The following is a 21,795-nucleotide window of genomic DNA, read 5'->3' as shown; positions in this document are numbered from 1 at the left end:
TTGACCTCTGTTTTTCCAACTCTATCTCCATTTTTCTTAATTGCAACTCTCTCTCTTGTTTTCTCTCTTCAGCCTGAAATCGTCTTTCTCTTTCCTCAATTTCTAACTTTCTCATCTCCAGTCTATATTTAAGAGTCATTTCTGACACCGGTGTTTGTTCAGAGTCTGAACTCTCTTCCTGATATGCACCTTCTTCTTCAGCAACCTTTTTCTGTCGTCTAGTGGCCATTTCTGTCAAATTTTACCTCACGATTTTCTTCTCTAAGCGATCTTAAGGCACTAAACTTAGGTGTTACACGGAGTCCCGACGCTGCCGCCAATTAAGTAATGTATGATGATGGTGTGACAGGGAGGAATCCTTTTTGATCCCACCGCTGCCACCAAATTTGTAATGTGGATGATGGTGTGTTAAAGCCAATTGTAATAGTGATGAATGATGAAATGGTGTGAGGTGAGGCAGGGAAATGGTAAATCCTGTTTCCACTGCTGAGGGGATTTTATAATCTTTAAATCCCTCTAGATTATATATATCACCTTTATATGAGGGGAAGGATTACAGGGGGTGATCTCTATTCCAAGATCCCAGCCTCTGTTTCTGTATTTAGGGATTTAGGTGTTGTGGTTCCCTTTCTGAGGTGCTTGTGTCTATTATTCTTCCCCAATTAGGTGATCTATTCAGGTAACTGCCACCAACGTGACGCTTTTGAATTATTACTGATGAAACTTGGCTCCACAGACGCAGATGGAATGAAAGGAGTCAGTTGTTAACAAATAACAAGTTTATTGCGCACAAAGCTTATGGTTGCAGGTTTGATTGATTAACTTATGAAACTTTAAATAAACAAGTGGTTTAATAACTCTATAACCACCCAACAGTAGTCTTTGGTGTAAATCCCCTTTCACTCTCCTACTGATGTTTCCAATTGTAGCGAACTCTAACCTCAGCCGAGTTCCTTAATGGACAATGTCTCAACTACAATAAAACTAATAATTTGATCCAATACCGATCAAATCCCTGATCACTAGTCTTCTCTCAACTAGAGATCTTACTAGACTCCCTTTAGTCTGTCCTGACTAAAGATTTCTTTGCCAGGCCTGTCTTTTCAGCACTTCCTGACTGAAATGCCTCCAGCCATGCACACACACACACTCTCTCCTTCTTTCCCACACACACTCTCGCCTCTCTTTTTAAAACTGCTCTTTTTTCCTTTCCCTGGCTCCGCCCACTTCTCCCTCTCATGAGCTAGCCAGCTTCGTCTCCATGGTAACCGAACCACTGTGAAATGAAACAAAATGGCTTCTGTATCATTCATGTTTCAAAATGGCTACTGTCAACTAAAACACAAATACATACTCCAACAGACATAATTTAAACACAATAGCTATGACTTCTCTACACATATTCTTCTCAATGTCCTTTAAATGGGCAGGAAGTTCACTGTCAAACAATTTGGCATATATACATTACATGGGTACCTTTCTCACTGCAAAACTGATTTTCTTGACACAGATATTTCCAGCTGCTCCTATCAACAAAGTAAACAAAACACTCCCTTTTCTTTTTCCATTTTTTTCACTGACTTTGTTCAATTCTTTGCTCATGTTAGAAACCAATGTTATCCCAGAGTGTACCTCTGCCAACTTAGAGGTCTTCTGTGTTCCATAGCTGTCAGTAAATCATTACTGGGATTATTTTTGAAGTGCCCTGTACATCTCCCTTTGTTCTGTTTTTCCAATGAGAATGTCCTTTTCCTGAAACTCTTTCCACACTACAGTTGTTGGAAATAGCAGCCTTCTTCAAGTCTCCACTATTAATTTGTTTGTGTATGATTCTGTTTGCTTACTGTATTGTATATGTAAGCTTTCATATGCAGCTTTCCCTTTACTCTATGTTTCTTGAGATCCTGGGAGGGGCTGCAGGCCATATGGTCAAATCTGGGACCACTAGAGCACAGACTCCATGAGATGCTTTAGACTTTGGACTGCTCAGATCAACACATGCCTAGGAACAATGTGTGCCGGCAGGACTGCTGACCGAAAGGTCGGCGGTTCGAATCTGGGGAGCGGGGTGAGCTCTCGTCTGTCAGCTCCAGCTCCCCATGCAGGGACATGGGTGAAGCCTCTCACAGGATGGTAAAACATCAAACATCCAGGTGTCTCCTGAGCAACATCCTTCCAGGCAGCCAATTCTCTCACACCAGAAGCAGCTTAGTTTCTCAAGTCACGCCTGACACAAAAAAATGCCTGCTGTTGTTGCACAGAGATTATCTCAAATATATCTGAAACTGGACTGATAAGCGATGTATCTGTGTTATGCTGAACTCATGAAGTTGTGAGTAAACAAAATATGTTATTTTACCAAACTCCTTCATGTTTGTCTCCTGAATGCATGATATGGAAACAAGTTGTTTTATGGGAGAGTAGATATATTTTTGGGCACTGAAAAACACTTCTGAAACACTGCTGTTTTTATGCACTGGCAAATCTCTGTTTTCTTAACAGATCAGAGACAATAGGTTCAGTCTAATAACTGAAGCCAATTGCCTTGCATATTACTTCTGGTTGTATACCACTTGAGAAGATTCTACTCAAACAGGTTTTTGGCTCTTCTCTGAAAGGTCATGCTTTTCCAAAACCTGCTGCTGAAATGGCTTCTCCCATGTACGTTGGGGAACAAGGCAGGCCTTCTTTCAAAACTGGAAGCAGATTGAAAGATTCTCCCCGGTGTGTGTCATCTGGTGGCAAAGGAGGCCCCTCTTCTGCCTGAAGCTCTTTCCGCAGGCCACGCACTGATAGGGCCTCTCCTCTGAGTGGGTGGCCAAGTGCCGCATGAGGCTGCTCTTCTGGCCGAACCCCTTCCCGCATTTCAGGCACTTGAAGGGCTTCTCACTGTGAGTTGCCTGGTGGCGGCTGACGTGCGCCAGCTGCTGGAAGCGCTTCCCGCACTTCTGGCATTGGAAAGGCTTCTCCCCCATGTGGGTCATTGCATGTGTCCTCAAGCATGACTCCAACTTGAAGCGCTTCCCACAATGCAAGCACTGCAAGGGTTTCTCATTCGTGCGAGTTACTTCATAGGCAATCAGCGCAGAGGCATATTCGTGCCCCTCGCTCAGGAAGAGCTTCTTGCAGACGTGAGTCCTTTGGTGAAGAATGAGGCTGGTTCTGGAATGGAAGCTGATCCCACAGGCAATGCACACACAGACACTCCTCTCCTCCCCCCCTTTCAGTGTTACTTCTTGGAAGGACAGTTCGTGTATATTCTCCGTTTGCAAAACAGGGGATGGGCTCCTCCTCTCCTCCTCAATCTTACATTTTGTTTCATCCTCTTCCATGTGTTCACGTTGAATGTTTTGCATGAACATGCTGCATGGTTCTCCCTCCTCATTCTCTTGCCCACCAGCCCCTATAAAAGAAAGAAGTCTTCAGCACTCAAGAGAATAAATGCTGTTGGAAATAGCAACCTTCTACAAGCCTCCTATACTAGTTATGTGTTGTGTATATAATTGAGATTGCTTACTATATTGCATGTATATATTGGCATGCAGTTTTTCCTTTAACTCTATGTTTGAAGTTGTGGGAGGGGGACTACAAACCATGTGAACAGATCTGGGACTATTCAGGCTGAGATTTCATTTTAGAAGTCAGTACAGTTGAGTATAGTATAGCAGTCAGTAAGCATCAGTCAGTCATGTCAGAAATATTTAAAATTAATATTAATAGGTATTTTTAATTACAAAAATGTGAGTCAAGCACTGAAAGAGTTAAATAAGCTAGTGTCGCCTTGAGGAGAGTGAGTAGGCTGAAGCCTGTTAAGAGTTAGTGGGACAAAGGTAGTGTCGTCCTGAGGAGAGTGAGTAGGCTGAAGCCTGTTAGAATTAGTGGGACAAAGTGTCGTCCTGAGGAGAGTGAGAAAAGCCTCAGTTTGTGAGAAAGCCTGGTGTGAGTAAGCTTCAGTGAGAGAAGCCCCTGGTTGACGGCCTCTTGTGTAAAGCTCCAGTGTGAAGGGTGCTGTGTGTAAAAGCTACTCTGTGAAGCGCCTGTGTAAGTTCAGTGTGAGAGGAGGCTCTGTGAGAGTGAAGCTAGAAGTTGTTTATCTGCATGAGATAGAAGCCCAGCGTGGAAGCAAAGAAGGAAGTATAAAGAACTTTATTTGTGTTGTGGAAACTTTGTTCTTGTAAATAGTGCAACCATATTATTTTGCTACAAAGAAAAGCCTCCAAAGGAAGAGAAAACATTGGTCTGTTTGTTTTTGTTTTTATCACTTTGGGCTACAGGTGCTGGGTCTCGCTGCTGCTAATAAGTTACTCTGCTTTACGTTTATGGGGAGGGTCTTTTGTTAATAAATTGCTTTGCATGAATACTAGTAGATATTTACCACTAAGAAGATTGACTCAAGTGAGTTTTTGACTCTTCTCAGGAAGATCACACAATACAAAAAGATAATGATTATTCCAAATAGTGTGAATGCCAATTGATCTACAAAAAGGGTCACACTTCCAAATGGTACGGAGATTCTGGTTTTTCATCAAAAGGTTATGATCTCATGTCTTTCCAAAAAAATGCGACTGTGGTCATAGAAGCAACACTACACTATGAGACCCATACCTGCAAAATATGTAGCACCTGATGTTTCAACTGGGAATGTGGTGGATTCGCCTTCTTTAGAGGATTTTAAGCAGAGGTTGGATGGCTATCTGTCAGGAGTGCTTTGATTAGTTATTTCTGCATGGCAAAGGGATGGCCCTGAGGATCACACCAGTGTGGCATGAAAATGGTTGAATTCTCTATGTCAGCCATGGGCCAACTTCAGCCCTCCAGGTGTTTTGGACTTCAACTCCCATAATTCCTAACAGCTGGAAGTTGGCCTATGCTCTACATCCTGCAGTATCAAATATTTAGCCAGTATTCAGGTACACCCATCTAATTAATCTGGAAATTTTCTTTAATCTCTATTTTCTCTGTAAGTGAAAATATGTGTATGTATTTTCTAAAAGCACTGCGAACCCTACCAATGATGGATCGGGACCATTCTTGGCACACAGACCCACCATGACCAACTTTACACACTGGAGGGTTTTGCAGGGGATTGATCTGGGAAGTTGTGAGCTGCAGCTCGTCCACAATGGAAAAAGTTTAAGAAGCTCTGCTCTAGTACTACTGTATGGTAATGTATGTAAAAAAAAAATCATTCATTGCTGTTTTTCAAAGTTTTGGGATTTAGACAATACATTTATAGGAAGATATCCTCCACAGAAACAGAGGCCGTACTACATTTGTGATCTAATCAGAACACAAAGGGATCTTGTAGTACTTTGAAAGAAAATGAAACTGGTATATTTGCAGACTGATCCAGATCAACATGGGTATGTCTACAAATGCTAGCTAATTGATTTGCATCGGTTTCAAGTTGGGTTAAGAGATGGGATTCCAGATACTGCATTGGCTTTTTTTAAAAAAAGTATTATTACAAGTAAGCAGGATCACAAGGTACATAAAACCAGCACGCCTTCCTAAGGAAGAGATCCAAAGCGACTCTTCCGTACTTGTAATCCGATCTCTGATCAACATCAAGAAAGAAGGAGCCTCACCCAGAGTGGATACAATCCCCCAATTCTCCGCCATGACTTCGCTGTGGAGATCCCTTTGGTCTGGACCCAACAAGGCCCACTCCTCCGTGGAGAAATCCACCGCCACCTCCCTGAAGGTCATCTGAAGGAAGACATGTCACACCCATGAGTGGGAAGGGAAAACCTCAGCCGGAAAAGAGACAACATTATATATTTTTGACACAGCAGGCCTGAGAAGGGCAACTTAGAACTTATGTACGGTGAGGGACATCCAACCCATTCCTTGGCTTCACAATGATCCTTCTTCCCCATACCTGGTCCTGGTGAACAGAAGGTGTCCTGGGAGCATCCTGAGGGGAAGATGGCCTTGTACACAGAGGTCCTGCCTTCCTTCCATATTCTGTAAGTAAAAAAAGAGGAGGAGGAGGAGGAGGAGGAGGAGGAGGAGGAGGAGGAGGAGGAGGAGGAGGAGGAGGAGGAGGAGGAGGAGGAAAAGACCAGAGGGGCAGTTACTTGCCATTTCCTCTGTTTCCGATCCACATGCTGAGACAAATATACCCCCTCTCCAAGAGTAGTGAGTGACTGTTTATATTGAGAGATGCTGTGCAGGGTTGTGACAATACCCCACATTTTAGAAAGAGGAGGAAGTCAAGCAGAAAGTTGCCCCTTTGAAACTTACCCTCAAAGGGGGATGCTCTGCTCCAATGGACCTTGTTCCTCTTTGGGTGCAGCCTTTGCTGGGATTCAGAAGAGGACATCTTTATCATAGCCACCTCTTCTGCAAACGAGGCCTGCAGGGGTAATAAAGAAATTATTATTATTATTGGGTTTTCTGGGCTGTATGGCTATATTCCGGAAGTATTCTCTCCTGACGTTTCACCCATATCTATGGCAGGCATCCTCAGAGGATAGTGTTGTTGTTGTTGTTGTTATTAATTGGCCAAGGTCACCCAGTGGGCTTCAATGGCTGAGCAGGGATTTGAACCCTAGTCTTTCACAGTTCTAATCAATACTCAAACCACTACACATGCTGTCACTTATATTCCATCTTTTCCCCCCAGAATAGGGGTGAATCTACCTTGCAAAATTAATGCAGTGGGATACCAATTCAGCTGCCCTGGCTCCATGCTATGAAGTTGTATGGGAGTTGTAGTTTCACAAGGTTTTTCACTTTATTGATAAAGCATGCTGGTGTCTCACCAAACTACAATTCCCAAGATTCCACAGTGGCAAGCGATAGTAGTCAAAGGAGCAGCAAACTACAGTCATTCTACAGTTTAGGTCAGGCATGGGCCAACTTTGGCTCTCCCTCCAGGTGTTTTGGACTTCAACTTTCACAATTCCTAACAGCTGGTAAGAAGTCCAAAACAACTGGAGGGCCCAAGTTGGCCCAGGCCTGGTTTAGGTGCATCCTGGAGCTCAAGTTGGCTTACAATATAAATCCCATAGGTAAAAAGGGGAAGATATGATCCACAGTACTCCACACACAATCTTTACTTATTCTGTTATTTTGGGGAAAGCCCCCAACAAATTAAATAATAACGACCATGTGTAGAGCTCTTGGAAGTTATGAGATACCTCACCAAACTCCATAACACTGAGACATGGCAGTTAAAGTGGTATCCAACTTTATCAATGCTATGGTGCAGAGCACATGGAGACTTCAAACTTACGTCTTTGGAGAAATTGAATCCCATGTGACATATGTGTAGACTTGAATCCATATTCCTTGCTCTGCCCTTCAATTGGATTGAGCTTCAACTTTTGAAGAGCTTTCAATATCAATGAAAATAAACTTTGGAATGGCTAAGATGAAGACCTCTCACCTGTTGTTCCTTCTCTTTCTCCTCTTGTGCCCGACTCATGAGGAATCCTTCAGCCAAAGCCACGGCCTGGGAACTGGTCTCTGGCCCACATTCCCTCACCCAGCACTCCATCTCCGCAGGAAGGACGGCCAGGAACTGCTCCAGGAGCACCAGGTCCAGCATCTCTGCCTTGGAGTGTCGCTCGGGCTTCAGCCACAGGCGGCAGAGAGAGTGGAGGCGGCTGCAAACCTCTCGGGGCCCCAAGGCCTCCTGGAAGCGGAAGCACCGGAAGCGCTGGTAGTAAAGGTCTCGGCTGAAGTTCTTATCCAGGGCATCCTGTCCCATTCTGCCTGGGAACCCAATACTTCTCCTGCCCCACATTTCATTGGGCTCTCTTTCTCCTTCTGGAAAACGACTGGGCAGGCCAAGTCCTACAAAGACAAAACCAAACCGTCTGTGAAGTTTATACTATTACCTTAATCTGGAAGGGAAATGGTTCCCTTCTTCGCAGAAAAGCAAATATAAGCTGGGGATATTTACATTAAAAGCAAATATCCCTTAGAGTGCCCCGAGAGCTAAATCTGCTTTCAGAATTTTAAAACCATCGAAAGACCTATCTTTTCTGGCAGGCCTACACATCCAGCTTTAAGCATGAATTTTAAACGTGTGCCTTGTGTTTAATCCCTGTTCTGTGTACAGTAGAGTCTCACTTATCCAACATAAACGGGCCGGCAGAATGTTGGATAAGCGAATATGTTGGATAATAAGGAGGGATTAAGTCAAAGCATATTAAACATCAAATTAAGTTATGATTTTACAAATTAAGCACCAAAACATCATGTTAGACAACAAATTTGGCAGAAAAAGTAGTTCAATATGCAGTAATGGTATGTAGTAATTACTGTATTTATGAATTTAGCACCAAAATATCACGATATATTGAAAACATTGACTACAAAAATGCGTTGGATAATCCAGAACGTTGGATAAGTGAGTGTTGGATAAGTGAAACTCTACTGTATTTTAATATGTATTTTATAAAAATACATTTTAATATGTATCTTCTATAGAATATTTATATATTTTTTCAATGTTTTTTACGTTCTTATGGATTTAATCTGAATTCTTTAAAATATTAATGATGTTTAATACTCTTTTAATATTTGTATATTTAAATTGTAATGCAATGCTTTTTAATGTAAGCCGCTGTGAGTCTCCTTACGGAGAGAAAAAGCGGGACATAAATGGTTAGGATTTTGTGTTAGGGAAAACTACTCAAAAATAAGCAGAGCATCCAAAAACAGTTGAGCAGTCAGCTCACAGCAAGCAAAGCATGAAGTGCCGTTGGATGTGGCTGCAAAGAATTTAGAGCTTAGGCAAGCAAAGATGCAGAGTCTTGTCTTTAAAAATCACAAAAGGTTTATTTAAAATAAAAACAACTACATTTCTTAATGTTTAAAGAACTGGGTCTGAGCTATTCTGACACCCATCTCTTCTGAGGTTTCAAAAGAGAGAAAAAAAGAAGTGTGGGGTTGAATCCCAAACCTTTAAACAGGATATTAATTCTAAAGTGTAGATGCCCCCTCGTGGCTCAAGGCAGGTTACAGCATAATTAAAACACATAAACATTGTAAGCATTCTATAAATACACATATTAAAATACATTTCTATAAAATACATATTAAAATACACAGAACACAGATTAAACACAAGACACGAGAGTTTAAAATTCATGCCATAGCAGCGAAAGAGGTGTCAAACTGCATTAATTCTACAGTGTAGATGCAGCCCAAGAGACAGTCTTGCGCAATGGTTAGGTTTGCAATAATCCATGCAAAAAAAAATTAAATAAATCTCATTTTATCACATGATTTAAAGGCAGAATGCATTCTTTCCTCCAAGGCTTCTCTATAGGGTTGTTGTGAGGGCAGAATAGGGAAGCAGGGAGCACCAGGTGTTTTGTTCAAGCCTTTTGCAGCAATTAGAGAATATTGGGATGCATGGGCATGGGCAAACTTGGATGCTCTGGGTGTTTTGGACTTCAACTCCCACAATTCCTAACAGCCTACCGGCTGTTAGGAATTGTGGGAGTTGAAGTCCAAAACACCCGGAGGGCCAAGGTTTGCCCATGCCTGATCTACAATGTAGAATTAATGCAGTTTGACACCACTTTAAGTGCTATGGACTCATGTGAGTTGTAGTTTTGCAAGGTCTTGATTGAACCTCCTCTGCCAAACAGAGAACTCCCAGGATTGCATACCATGAAGCCTGGGCAGTTAAAGTGGTGCCAAACTGCATTAATTCTACAGTGTAGATGAACCCTTCATGCCCATGAAACAAGCTGCTCATCCTGCAATTGGGGAAGTCACCAAGGCCTTTCAGAACTTGACATTAAGAGGATATCACACATAGAGAAAAATCAGGCATTAAGAGGGAAGGGAATACAGATATGCATTTGCACACAGGAAGCATGACAGGACACCTGGCCATTTTACCTCGATTCACTTACCTGCCTTGCCTCCCCTTGAGCCCCAAAAGTCCCTACTTCTTCCTCCTCTCTTTCTGGGAAGCAGCTCTCCTAGCTGTCACTCTTGGCTTTCGTCCCGCCCCTTCCGGCCAGACGCAGTACTGTATGAGCAGGCGTTAAGACTGCTTGGACTTCAGCTCCCATAATTCCTTGCCATTAGCCAAACTAGCTGGAGCTTCTGGGAGTTGAAGTCCAAAACCCCTGGCGGCACATCCATGGCATTTAAAGGGGTGTCAGGCTGCATTCACTCTATCAGTATTTTCCACACTTTTGGACTTCAGATCCCAGAATCCCTGAGGCTTCTGGTGGTTCAGCCGAGGCTTCTGGTGGTTGAATTCAAAACACCTGGGGGACCAAAGGTAGGGGACCACTGCTTATATATAACCGAAGGAGACATCTATCAATTTTCAGGCAGAGACTGGAAGAAATACAATTGTTTGCAAAAGGCACCATATCCTTAAAAATAAAATTTCAAAAAGTGTTATAGGTGGCAGAAGCTTGATGATTAGGAGTGGAATATATTTATAGATAACAAAAATGTACCAATGGCATTCTATGAATTAGTCTCCAGTGTTAATATTGTATGTTTTATCTTGATTTTAACGATTGTTTTTACTGTAATTGATGTTTTTAAACTGTTTTATTGCTGTGTTTTGATATTTGATTGTTTTATCGGGCAAGGCCCCATGTAAGCCGCCCCGAGTCCCTTCGGGGAGATGGGGCGGGGTATAAAAATAAAGTTATTATTATTATTATTATTATTATTATTATTATTCCAGTCACTCTTCACAAACTTCCCAGTAAAGCACACCAGAGCATCATTTGGAGGATTTCTAACAAATCCCTAAAGAGATCATTTTCTCCCAAGTATGGGTTCCTATGGATATGGGAGTCTCGGTATTTCTTATAGTATTTTACATTATTCAAATAGTATGATATCCATACTATTTGAAGCCCAGAAATACAAATACAGTAGAGTCTCACTTATCCAAGCTAAACGGGCCAGCAGAAGCTTGGATAAGTGAATATCTTGGATAATAAGGAGAGATTAAGGAAAAGCCTATTAAACATCAAATTAGGTTATGATTTTACAAATTAAGCACCAAGACTTCATGTTATGCAACAAGTTTGACAGAAAAAGTAGTTCAATACACAGAAATGTTACAACAATGTCAATGTTTTCAATATATCATGATATTTTGGTGCTAAATTCGTAAATACAGTAATTACTACTGTATTTGCGAATTTAGCACCAAAATATCATGATATATTGAAAACATTGACTACAAAAATGGCTTGGATTATCCAGAGGCTTGGATAAGTGAGGCTTGGATAAGTGAGACTCTACTGTATGTAGAAAGGACAGTTGGTATTCCCACAATCCCCTAAAAGGATGAGCGAAAACACAATTCCTCAACTGCATTGAAGAGCAAAGCTGCCTAGTTGTCACTCTTTGTTTTAAACTGGGAGCAAAGGTGTACACCAGGCCTGGGCCAACTTCCAGGTGTTTTGGACTTCAACTCCCACAATTCCTAACAGCCGGTAGGCTGTTAGGAATTGTGGGAGTTGAAGTCCAAAACACCTAGAAAGAGGGCCAAAGTTGGCCCAGGCCTGGTATACACAGTGCTACATATTATTCTAACTTAGGGTCCTAATGCCATCCCCTTTTTAAAAAAAAATCTATGCACAATTCCAGATTTGCTCTGAATTTTCACAACTTGCGTTTGACGTTTTTTGAGATGTGATGGACTGAAATTGTTAGCGAAATAATGCCACATGTAATTTTATTTTGTAGCCAGTTGTGAATATATTTATTTAGGAAAAAACATAATACTTTGTGTACATCTCCCTATTGAAAATGCCCAGCTGTTCCCTTCGCATTCACTCATCCATTGATTTTTATCCTGCCTTTCTCCTGATGTGAAGTGACATCAGTTGCTTTTCTAAATCGATACAAATATCAAATGTGTCAGAGAAAAAATACACAATGTGTCTAGTTTCAAGGATCCATTACATACTGTTATTACCAGCCATCAAGCTGACTTGCAAGCAAATTCAGGGTTTCACTGGAAAAGTAGTAATAAAAAATAATGATTCACTGGGAAAGTAGTATATTTCCTTAGCTTAGTCATCTTGGATTCTAGGGACCCTTCCACACAGCAATATAACCCAGAATATCAAGGCAAATAATCCACAATAACAGTATTGAATTGGGTTATATGAGTCCACACTGTCATATACTGCAATTCAGTTCAATATGGATTTCATACAACTGTGTGCAAGGGGCCTGCGAAGACTTCAAGCTTGGTTTTCCCTAGAACCCACTGACAGGTATTCATCTACAACTCTTCTCCAGTACATCCCAGCTTTCCTCACTCGCCAAATTCACATCCATTCCTAGAAATGGATACTAGGGTAGCACACATAATCCTAACTTTCACGGTGCAGTAATAGATGAGCATGTCTCAGGAGTGCTTTGATTCTAGATTCTCAGAGAGAAAGGGGGATGGACGAGATGGCCTTTGGGGGTCCCTTCCAGCATCACAACTCTAGAATTCTTTGGGGAAGAGAACTGGAAAAGGGGACCTTTCTCTCTCTTCCCCATATCCTAATTTGGTTTTCTCTTTTCTCTGTGAATCTCCATAAAAAGGGGAAAAAGTGGGTGAGTTTGGGCACTAAAAGTTTGCCAACTTACTAGGTTTCTTCCAAAGAAAGACTACCCCTCTGATTTGCATGGGAAAAGCCCTTCAGCTTGAAAAGGGGATATATTTATAATATTAGGAATATTTATAAATGAAAAAGGAGGAGGGGGATAGGAAAAGTGTGGTCCAATGTCCTCCCTTGCTTCTTTCTGAGTCCAATCTGAGTCTCCTAAATAAATTGGGGGGGGGGGATGGCTTGGCTCAGCATTGTTTCCCCAATGCTTCCCCAAGAATTCTCTTTAATTCTTTGGAAGGAAAGCGAAAGAGAGAAGAGCCTGGCCAGGGGATGCATCCACGCTGGAGAGTTAATGTAGTTAGGCACCTACTGCCAAGGCTCAATTGCTATGGGAATCCTGGGAGTTGTAGTTTTATAAGATATTCAGAGTCGAAGGGTGCTGGTCACCCACCAAAATACACCCCCCAGGATTCCATAGAATTGAGCCATGGCAGTTAAAGCGGTATCAATCTGCACTTATTCAACAGTGGAGGTGCACCCCCCTCCTCTTTCTGTATGCACAACAAAAGGATAGGCAATGAATGCAGAGCTGCTCCTTTGCAACCTTGGAAGGGTTAACAAAACAAGAGTCAGGAATCCTAGAAAAGCATAGGCAGGGGAGGAGGGGGGGGGCTGACCTCTAGAAACCATTTCCGGTGGAATCCCCCCCCCCCCAATCCTTTTACTGGAAGAAAGACTGGAAAGGATCTGGTGAGTTGCAAGTTCATTGTGGAGAAAAACGAAGAGATGGAGGGAATCATCAATCCCTACATACAGGCCTCAGACCTGCTTTGTCCTTGGAAGCTAAGCAGTGTCAGCCCTAGTGAGGATTTGGATGGGAGACAGCAAAGCAATGCCAGGTGCCTCAGGGTGTATCGCAGAGGAAGGAACCTCTTATTTCTTGCCTAAGAAAGCTCCATGAAATTCATAGGATTGTGTTCTGAATTGATGGTTGAATAATATCTTTTTTATATGTTGACAAACTTGTGATGCTCAGTTTTGTTTGTGAGCCATGCTGAATGTCATTTTTTGGGGTAAAAGACAGGTTACTAATAGCAAAGAGGGTTTTTTTTGTTGGAGGGAGATTCAGATTATGAAAGAGTAAAAGAACGAGAAATGCATGAAGCTAATACAGGAACTGTTTGGAAGAATGCAAACCTTGGTGTGGAGCTATTTGGATGGTTGTTGTTGTTGTTTGCTTCCCAAAGCCATGGGAGTTAAGGCAACATCAAACAATGATTTTACAGTGTACACACAACCTATATTCACTCTTCTTCTACAGTTATAAACCACCCATCCAGGATGACTGGTAGGTGGGTTATAACAATTTTACATACCAGACTAATACACTTCCTTGGCCTAGTTGTAATCATTTGTACAGGACACAATGTCTATGGAGAATATGTATTTTTCAGTCTTATACAAGGCAGCAGCAGACCTGACAGCAGATGCAGGAAACCATGTACAGGCAGTCCACAAGCTACAAACATCAGACTTACAAATTACTCATACTTACAAATAGGGATGAGACCACAGGAGATGAAAGAAATTACCCTGAGGAAGGGACATTCAGTCCTGAAAGAGTTATCATGGGGAAAAGGGTCTCAATTGAAGCTTTATTACCAGTCCTTGTTTCCACAACAAGCCAAATTTGTCAAAATCCAATTATCACAGGGACAGGAAGTGAGGTGAAATCTTCTGAACAAGTAAACAGCAAAGGAAACACCACAGGGGTGTTAGCCCTTCCCTATGCAATCCAAAACACACACACACACACACATATTGCAGGAGTACGTGTTCCGACTTGCATACAAATTCAATTTAAGAACAAATCTAACTTGGGGACTGTTTGTATAATGAAATCCATTAATGCTAATATGGATACTTGTACATAATAAAATATGTTGGAGATGGGACCCAAGTCTAAATATGGGATTCGTGTATCATATTCACCTTGTACACATAGGTAATTATGTGCACAATATTTATAACAATTTTGTGCATTTTTAATGTTAGGAGCAACTTGAGAAACTGCAAGTTGCCTCTGGTGTGAGAGAATTGGCTGTCTGCAAGGATATTGCCCAGGGGAGGCCTGGATGTTCCGATGTTTTTACCATCCTCGTGGGAGGCTTCTCTCATGTCCCTGCATGGAGCTGTAGCTGACAGGGGGAACTCATCCATGCCCTCCCCAAGTTGGATTCGCATAGGCAACCTTCAGGTCAGCACCCAGCCTTTAAGTCAGCAGTCCTGCCAGCACAAGGGTTTGACTGACTGCGCCATCAGGGGCTCCAATTTTGTGCATGAAACAAACTTTGTGCACATTGATCCATGTGGAAGCAAAGGTGTCCTCATCTCCAGCCACCTTTGTGGACTGTTTTTGATTTCAGGGCATTTCAGGTCTGGATAAGGGATATAATAATAATAATTTTATTCTTGTATCCCGCCCCATCTCCCCGTAGGGACTCGGGGCGGCTCACATGGGGCCTTGCCCAACATCACAATATAAGGGATATCCAATCTGTATTCTAGCCAGTCAATAACTGCTTCATTTCTTCATTGTGAGTCTAATCTTTCTCCTCAGTTATATCAGATTTCTTTGTCTTTTTGCAGGGGAGATATGGAAGAGAGCAAATGACGGGGAAGCAGATCAGGTGCTGGAGAAAAATGTGATCTATCTAGACATGGAAGGATGTGTTGGGAATCTAGATGGCTTGCAGAAGCAGAAGGGATATAATGTGGTTAAGGAAATGGATCAATGCATTCCTTGCTTGGATGCTGACTTTTGCGAAATGCCAATCCATGCCAAAATAGACAGAAGAAAGAGAGAACGAGTGCCCAGCGTACGTGGAGAGTCACAGCAATACGTCATGCCTTAAAATGCCGAGGAGGACAAGCACTGGAGAAAAACTGAAGCCATTTACATGCCTGAAGTGTGGAAAGAGCTTCAGTAGGACATCGGAACTTAATAGACATGAACGAGTCCACACAGGACAGAAATCATTCCAATGCCTGGAGTGTGGGAAGAGCTTCAGTCAAAGCAGAAACCTTACTTCCCATCAAAGGAGCCACACAGGAGAGAAACCATACAAATGCCTGGAATGTGGAAAGGGCTTCAGCAATAGCGGGATTCTTACTACACATCAAAGGAGCCATACGGGCAAAAAACCCTACAAATGCTTGGAGTGTGGGAAGTGCTTCAGTCAGAGCGGCATTCTTCTGGCCCACCAAGGAATGCACATGGGGCAAAAGCCTTTCCAGTGCCTGGAGTGTGGGAAGAGGTTTCGCCAGCTCATACACCTTACCTCCCACGAGAGAATCCACACGGGAGAGAAACCGTTCCAATGCCTAGAATGTGGAAAGAGCTTTCGTCAGCACATCCACCTTACCTCTCATAAAAGAACCCACACGGGAGAGAAACCGTTTCAGTGCTTCGAGTGTGGGAAAACCTTCAGCCAAAGCTCCCACCTTATAAGACACGAAAGAACCCACACAGGAGAGAGACCATTCAAATGCCTGCTGTGTGGAAAGAGCTTTGGCCACAGCTCGGAGCTTGTTCGGCACGAAAGGACGCACACGGGAGAGAAGCCGTTCAAGTGTCCAGAGTGCGAGAAATGCTTCAGTCGGAGCTCCGAGCTTATTAGGCATAAAAGGATTCACACCGGAGAGAAGCCGTTCAAATGCTTGGAGTGCGACAAAAGCTTCATCGATAGCACAAATCTTATTAGACACCAGATAAGCCACACAGGGGAGAAACCATATAAATGCCAGGAGTGTGGAAAGTGCTTCAGCCAGAGCCGAGGTTTGGCTGCGCATCAGCGGACCCACGCGGGAGAGAAACCATTTAAATGCCCGGAGTGTGGGAAATGCTTCAGCCAGAGCGGCATTTTGACTGCGCATCAAGGGATGCACACGGGGCAGAAACCATTCAAATGCCTAGAGTGCGGGAAGAGGTTCCGCCAACATATACATCTTACTTCGCATAAAAGAATCCACTCGGGAGAGAAACCGTTCAAATGTCTGGAGTGTGGGAGGAGTTTTCGTCAGCACATACATCTTACTTCCCACAAGAGAATCCACACTGGGGAGAAACCATTTAAATGCTTGGAGTGTGGAAAGAGCTTTGGCCATAAATCAATCCTTATTTCTCATGTACGAACCCACACAGGAGACAAGCCCTTTAAATGCCTGGAGTGTGGAAAGAGCTTTACTTGGAGCACGCTCCTTATTCGGCATGAAAGAACCCACACTGGGGAGAAACCGTTTAAATGTTCAGAATGTGGGAAGGGCTTCAGCGAAGCCTCCTTACTGAATAAGCATCAGAGACGCCATTCTGGGGAGAAACCCTTTACATGCTTTGAGTGTGGAAAGAGCTTTTTTTCCAGCACGCTCCTCATTCGACACCAGCGCATTCACAAAAAGGAACAATCATGTACTGCCTGGCACATGGAAGGAGATTCAGCTGGAGCCCAGATCTTATTTGACATAAAATAATTTGCTGATAGAACAATTCTTCATAGCGATCAGAATGTGGTGAATGCGTTTGTCATGCTGTATGCCTCAGAAAGTTGTAAATGTACTTTAAATTAAAAAATCCTGGAATATGTCCATGTTGTAGTGAGAACTTCTGTAAAGGATCTACTTTAAATTATGTTAGACAGTAGAGAGTGAGAGAATCGCTATTGTGGTAAAAGGACCAAACCTGTTATTTAATCAAGTTTTAAATGCTTAAATGCATTTTAGCTAACTATCACAAGAGTGTTAGGATAGACATTTGTGTTTATTGTGTCTTTGTGTATTTGTCTTTTGTCTTTTACTGTTGATATAGTCAGAGGACTAATCAATAAACAAATCTATCTATATGACATGGAATGAGGCAGGACTATGTAAACAATTAAGAAGTAGAGATTACAACCAATTATTTTCATGAATTGTCATTAGTCTTTTGCAGGAGGCACAATGGGTTAAACCCTTGTGCCAGCTGAACTGCTGACCTGAATAATATAATAATAATAATAAAACTTTATTTATACCCCGCCACCATCTCCCCAATGGGGACTCGGGGCGGCTTACATGGGGCCACGCCCAAAACAATACAATGTAAACAGCATATAAAAGAACAGCACAACACAATACAATAAACAATACAGTAAATAATATGCATTACAAAATAAAACAAGGAGACAATAAAAACAAGGGCAGACCACATGAACATTAAGTTAAAACCTGAAGGTTGGTGGTTCGAATTTGTGAGATGGGGTGAGCTCCCGTCTGTCAGCTCTAGCTTGCGGTGACATGAGAGAAGCCTCCCAGCAGTATGGTAACACATTTGGGTGTCCCCTGGGCAACGTCCCTGTAGACAGCCAATTCTCTCAAACCAGAAGCGACCAGTATGTTCTCAAGTCACTTCTGACACTATTTTAAAATTTCTTTTTCCAAGAACTCCACTTTGTGTTTACTTGGGAAAACAAACTACACTCAAGTGGATATGTTCTGCCAATTTGTGAATTAAAAATGCCTTTTTAATGGTGTATTATCTGAGAACCAGTTTTTTCTGGTAAGGAATTCTCCAAGCAAGTTGCTTGAGAGATTTAATGCTCCTTCAGTCCTACTTTGTGTATGTAATTTTCAGCATCCTTTTGTCTCCCTTTTCTCATTTTTTTAAAATTGCAATATGAACAGGAAGGCATTCCAAAAGAAACTGATTGGTTCACTGCAGAGTTGTGTGGAACCTTAAGACTACTATATTTATTGTAAACTAAACTTTTGTTATCAACTGAATGGGTTGCATTTTAAGTTTATTTGCTTATTTGGACATATCTCTGCTTAATCCACGGCAAGGACATTTTTGTGGGCTCTTGTCATGTGACAAAAAGAAGGAAAACAGAATACCTTTACATTTTATTTATTTACTTGTTGTGTCAGAAGTGAACCGAGGGTACAATTTTTCTTATGTAAGCCGCCCCGACTCCCTTCAGGGAGATGGAGGCGGGGTATAACAATAAAGCTATATTATTATTATTATTATTATTATTATTATTATTATTATTATTATTATTATTATTTATTAATGTATTTGAAAAGACAAAGTTTAAAACTTGGCATTATACTAAATATCCTTTGATCAGTAGTTGGCCGGATGCTAGAGGTAGTGGTTGCCTCGCTGCAGAGGCCTTTTGGAAGGGACTCTATGGAGAAGGCCAAGGAGGCGGTCTGTGAGGCTGTGGAGAGAGAAGGGGCCACAGGAGGGCTGGGGGAAGCAGGCCAAGGGAGAAGACACCAACAAAGCCCTCTAGGCAGATGGCCAGCCAGCCATAGATAGGATAGACTCGCACACACACCCACAATAGATATCACAGATCTAGAGGAGACCCCAAGGGGCCATCCAGTCTAACACTTTTCTACCATGCAGGAAGACACCAACAAAGCCTTCCAGGCAGAAGGCCAGCGAGCCGTAGATATGAAAAACCACACACATACATACATATACTGTACATACAGATACACCCACATGATATAAAACATACATCTGGAAGATACCACCAAAGACCATCCAGTCCAATCCTCTTCAAACATGCAAGAAGACACCGTCAAAACCCACCAAACAGATGACCAGGCAGCCCCAGATAGGAAAAACCAAATATATATCTATCTCACAGACAATGGAACAGTAAAACTGTATACCCACAAGCATTATGAAATTACATATATTAGAAAAACAATATCAGCTTAAGAACAAACCTACAGAACATGTCTTGTTTGTAACTTGGAGACTGCTTCCATGTACAGTAGAGTCTCACTTATCCAAGCTTCACTTATCCAAGGTTCTGTATTATCCAATGCAGTCTGCCTTTTAGTAGTCATTGTTTTTGTAGTCAATGTTGCAATGTTTTGGTGCTAAATTCGTAAATACAGTAATTACTACATAACATTACTGTGTATTGAACTGCCTTTTCTGTCGATTTGTTGTAAAACATGATGTTTTGGTGCTTAATTTGTAAAATCATAATGTAATTTTATGTTTAATAGGCTTTTTTCTTAATCCCTCCTTATTATCCAAGATTTTCGCTTATCCAATGTTCTGCCGGCCCGATAAGTGAGACTCTACTGTAATCATATACAGTAGAGTCTCGCTTATCCAACGTAAACAGGCTGGCAGAATGTTGGATAAGCAAATATGTTGGATAATGAGAGATTAAGAAAAAGCCTATTGAACATCAAATTAAGTTATGATTTTACAAATTAAGCACCAAAACATCATGTTATACAACAAATTTGACAGAAAAAGTAGTTCATTACACATTAATGCTATGTAGTAATTACTACATTACTACTGTATTTACGAATTTAGCACCAAAATATCACGATGTATTGAAAACATTGACTACAAAAATGTGTTGGATAATCCAGAACGTTGGATAAGCGAGACTCTACTGTAGTAGAAAAGTACTGTACCTCAAAGGAAATGGGAGTCCATCCTCTTTTAGACAAACGCCTTGTCGGAATACTGCTTCCCATTTCAGGTAGGTTGAGAAGTTACTTTTGAGAGGATTGTCATTCCCATTATCCTCACCATCTGGCTCTAATAGGATGGGATGAGGATATAAGAAATGTTACTTAATGGGCACAGTTGAAGGAAGCATTTGCTCCCTCTCATGGCCCTTGGTTAGCCAGATAGGGATTACAGACCTAGATAGAAAAGTTACTTTTTTAAAAACCATTCCCATTATCCTTAGCACCAGGCTTTGACAGCCTGGAATGTGGATAATAATGTATAACATAGGAAGAGGCTGCCCCTAGTGGGCTGGCTGAGAATGGCAGGCCCGGGTGGAGAAGTTACTTTTGAAAAAACTACCCTTCCCAGGAATCTGAGCTTATTGCTCTGACAGGCCGGGATATGAAAAATAATAAGGATTATATGTGTCTAAGGAGGAAGAAGGAGGCCTTGCTCGACCGAGGAGGGCCCAACGCGGGTCAAAGCGAGGCTGACACGCGTCCGGGCCAGTGATCGTGTGAACGCGACGCTTCGGAAGAGGCGAGAAAGCGGGGAGGAGGGAGAGGAGGATTCCCCCCAACCCTGGAGGGAGAAATAGGGGGCAATCCGGGGGCCTGGAGGGGGAAATGGAGCCCATAAGGGGGAAAAAGAGAGGCCTCTCGTGGTTCCTTCAGAGAAGGAATGGAGTCTCTGAGGAGAAAAATTGAGGAAATAAATGTCCCTCAGCTTCCCTTGAGAGGGAAAATGGAGCTCCTGAGGGGGAAAGTGGGAGGAAAGAAATGCCTCTCAGGGTTCTTTAAGGGAGGAAATGGGGCCCATGAAAGGAAAAGTGGGCACTCTTCAGTCTCTGAGGGGGCAAATGGACACCCTGAAAGAAGAAATAGATGTCTCTCAGGTTGCCTTGAGAAAGGAAATGGATATCCTGAGGGATAAAGTGAGCATCCTGAAGGAAGAAAGAAATGTCTCTCAGGGTTTCTTAAGAGGGAAAATGGAGTCCCTGAGGGGAAAAATTGAGGAACTAAATGTCCCTCAAGTTCCCCTGAGAGGGAAAATGGAGAATCTGAGGGGAAAAGTGGAGGAAAGAAATGCCTTTCAAGGTTTCTTAAGAGAGGAAATGAAGCCCTTGAGGGGGGAAATGGAGGAAATAAATATCCCTCAGGTTCTCTTGAGAGGGAAAATGGAGCCTCTGAAGGGGAAACTGGAAGAAAGAGATGCCTCTCAGGGTTCCTTAAGGGAGGAAATGGAGCCCATGAAAGGAAAAGTGGGCACCCTTCAGTCTCTGAGAGGGCAAATGGACACCCTGAAAGAAGAAACAGATGTCTCTCAGGGTTCCTTAAGCGATGAAATGGATATCCTGAGGGATAAAGTGAGCATCCTGAAGGAAGGAAGAAATGTCTCTCAGGGTTCCTTAAGAGAGAAAATGGAGCCCCTGAGGGGAAAAATTGAGGAACTAAATGTCCCTCAGGTTCCCTTAAGAGGGAAAATGGAGAATCTGAGGGTGAAAGTGGAGCTTCTGAGGGGAATAGTGGAGGAAATAAATGTTCCTCAGGTTCCCTTGAGAGGGAAAATGGAGGATCTGAGGGTGAAAGTGGAGCTTCTGAGGGGAAAAGTGGAGGAAATAAATGTCCCTTGGGGTACTTTGAGAGGAAAAATGGAGCTCCTGAGGGGGAAAGTGGAGGAAAGAGATGCCCCTCAGGGTTCTTTATG

The 21,795-nt window shown here is 42.4% G+C and overlaps 3 protein-coding genes across 10 annotated transcripts in view; 2 read left to right on the top strand and 1 right to left on the bottom strand.

Annotated features, from left to right (window-relative positions):
• Positions 1-761: 761 nt before the first annotated feature.
• LOC103278147 (neurotrophin receptor-interacting factor homolog) lies at positions 762-20,186 on the bottom strand. Of its 3 annotated transcripts, none has more exons than XM_062972964.1 (6): positions 20,049-20,186; positions 7,394-7,803; positions 6,247-6,358; positions 5,882-5,967; positions 5,589-5,709; positions 762-3,403 (listed from the first exon to the last, which is right to left on the bottom strand). In XM_062972964.1, the coding sequence occupies exons 2-6, from the start codon at positions 7,751-7,753 to the stop codon at positions 2,691-2,693; spliced, it is 1,392 nt and encodes a 463-aa protein (XP_062829034.1). In that variant the 5' UTR covers positions 7,754-7,803; positions 20,049-20,186; the 3' UTR covers positions 762-2,690. The 3 variants fall into 3 exon arrangements, with proteins under 3 accessions (XP_062829034.1, XP_062829033.1, XP_008104166.2); XM_062972963.1 differs by lacking the exon at positions 20,049-20,186 and adding an exon at positions 9,882-10,155; XM_008105959.3 differs by lacking the exon at positions 20,049-20,186 and having other exon boundaries at positions 7,394-8,073.
• LOC100559386 (zinc finger protein 420) overlaps positions 10,228-21,795 on the top strand; it is a 26,980-nt gene continuing 15,412 nt past the window's right edge. For 2 of the 4 annotated variants that reach the window (XM_062972960.1, XM_062972956.1), the window contains exon 1: positions 20,479-20,628. The gene's annotated coding sequence lies outside the window, so the exon portion shown is untranslated. Of the gene's footprint in view, positions 10,259-20,478; positions 20,629-20,963; positions 21,023-21,795 lie in introns of those variants that run through there. The other 2 variants (XM_062972957.1, XM_062972958.1) reach the window with 2 other exon arrangements.
• On the top strand, positions 13,185-17,458 carry LOC100557418 (zinc finger protein 420). Of its 3 annotated transcripts, XM_062972961.1 has the most exons (3): positions 13,277-13,307; positions 14,613-14,814; positions 15,207-17,458. In XM_062972961.1, the coding sequence occupies exon 3, from the start codon at positions 15,474-15,476 to the stop codon at positions 17,085-17,087; it is 1,614 nt and encodes a 537-aa protein (XP_062829031.1). In that variant the 5' UTR covers positions 13,277-13,307; positions 14,613-14,814; positions 15,207-15,473; the 3' UTR covers positions 17,088-17,458. The 3 variants fall into 3 exon arrangements, with proteins under 3 accessions (XP_003218132.3, XP_062829031.1, XP_062829032.1); XM_003218084.3 differs by lacking the exon at positions 14,613-14,814 and having other exon boundaries at positions 13,185-13,307; XM_062972962.1 differs by lacking the exons at positions 13,277-13,307; positions 14,613-14,814 and adding an exon at positions 13,332-13,456.

Source organism: Anolis carolinensis, chromosome 2, assembly GCF_035594765.1.
Source record: "Anolis carolinensis isolate JA03-04 chromosome 2, rAnoCar3.1.pri, whole genome shotgun sequence".
Lineage (NCBI taxonomy): Eukaryota > Metazoa > Chordata > Lepidosauria > Squamata > Dactyloidae > Anolis > Anolis carolinensis.
This window is presented reverse-complemented; position numbering and strand designations above follow the sequence as displayed.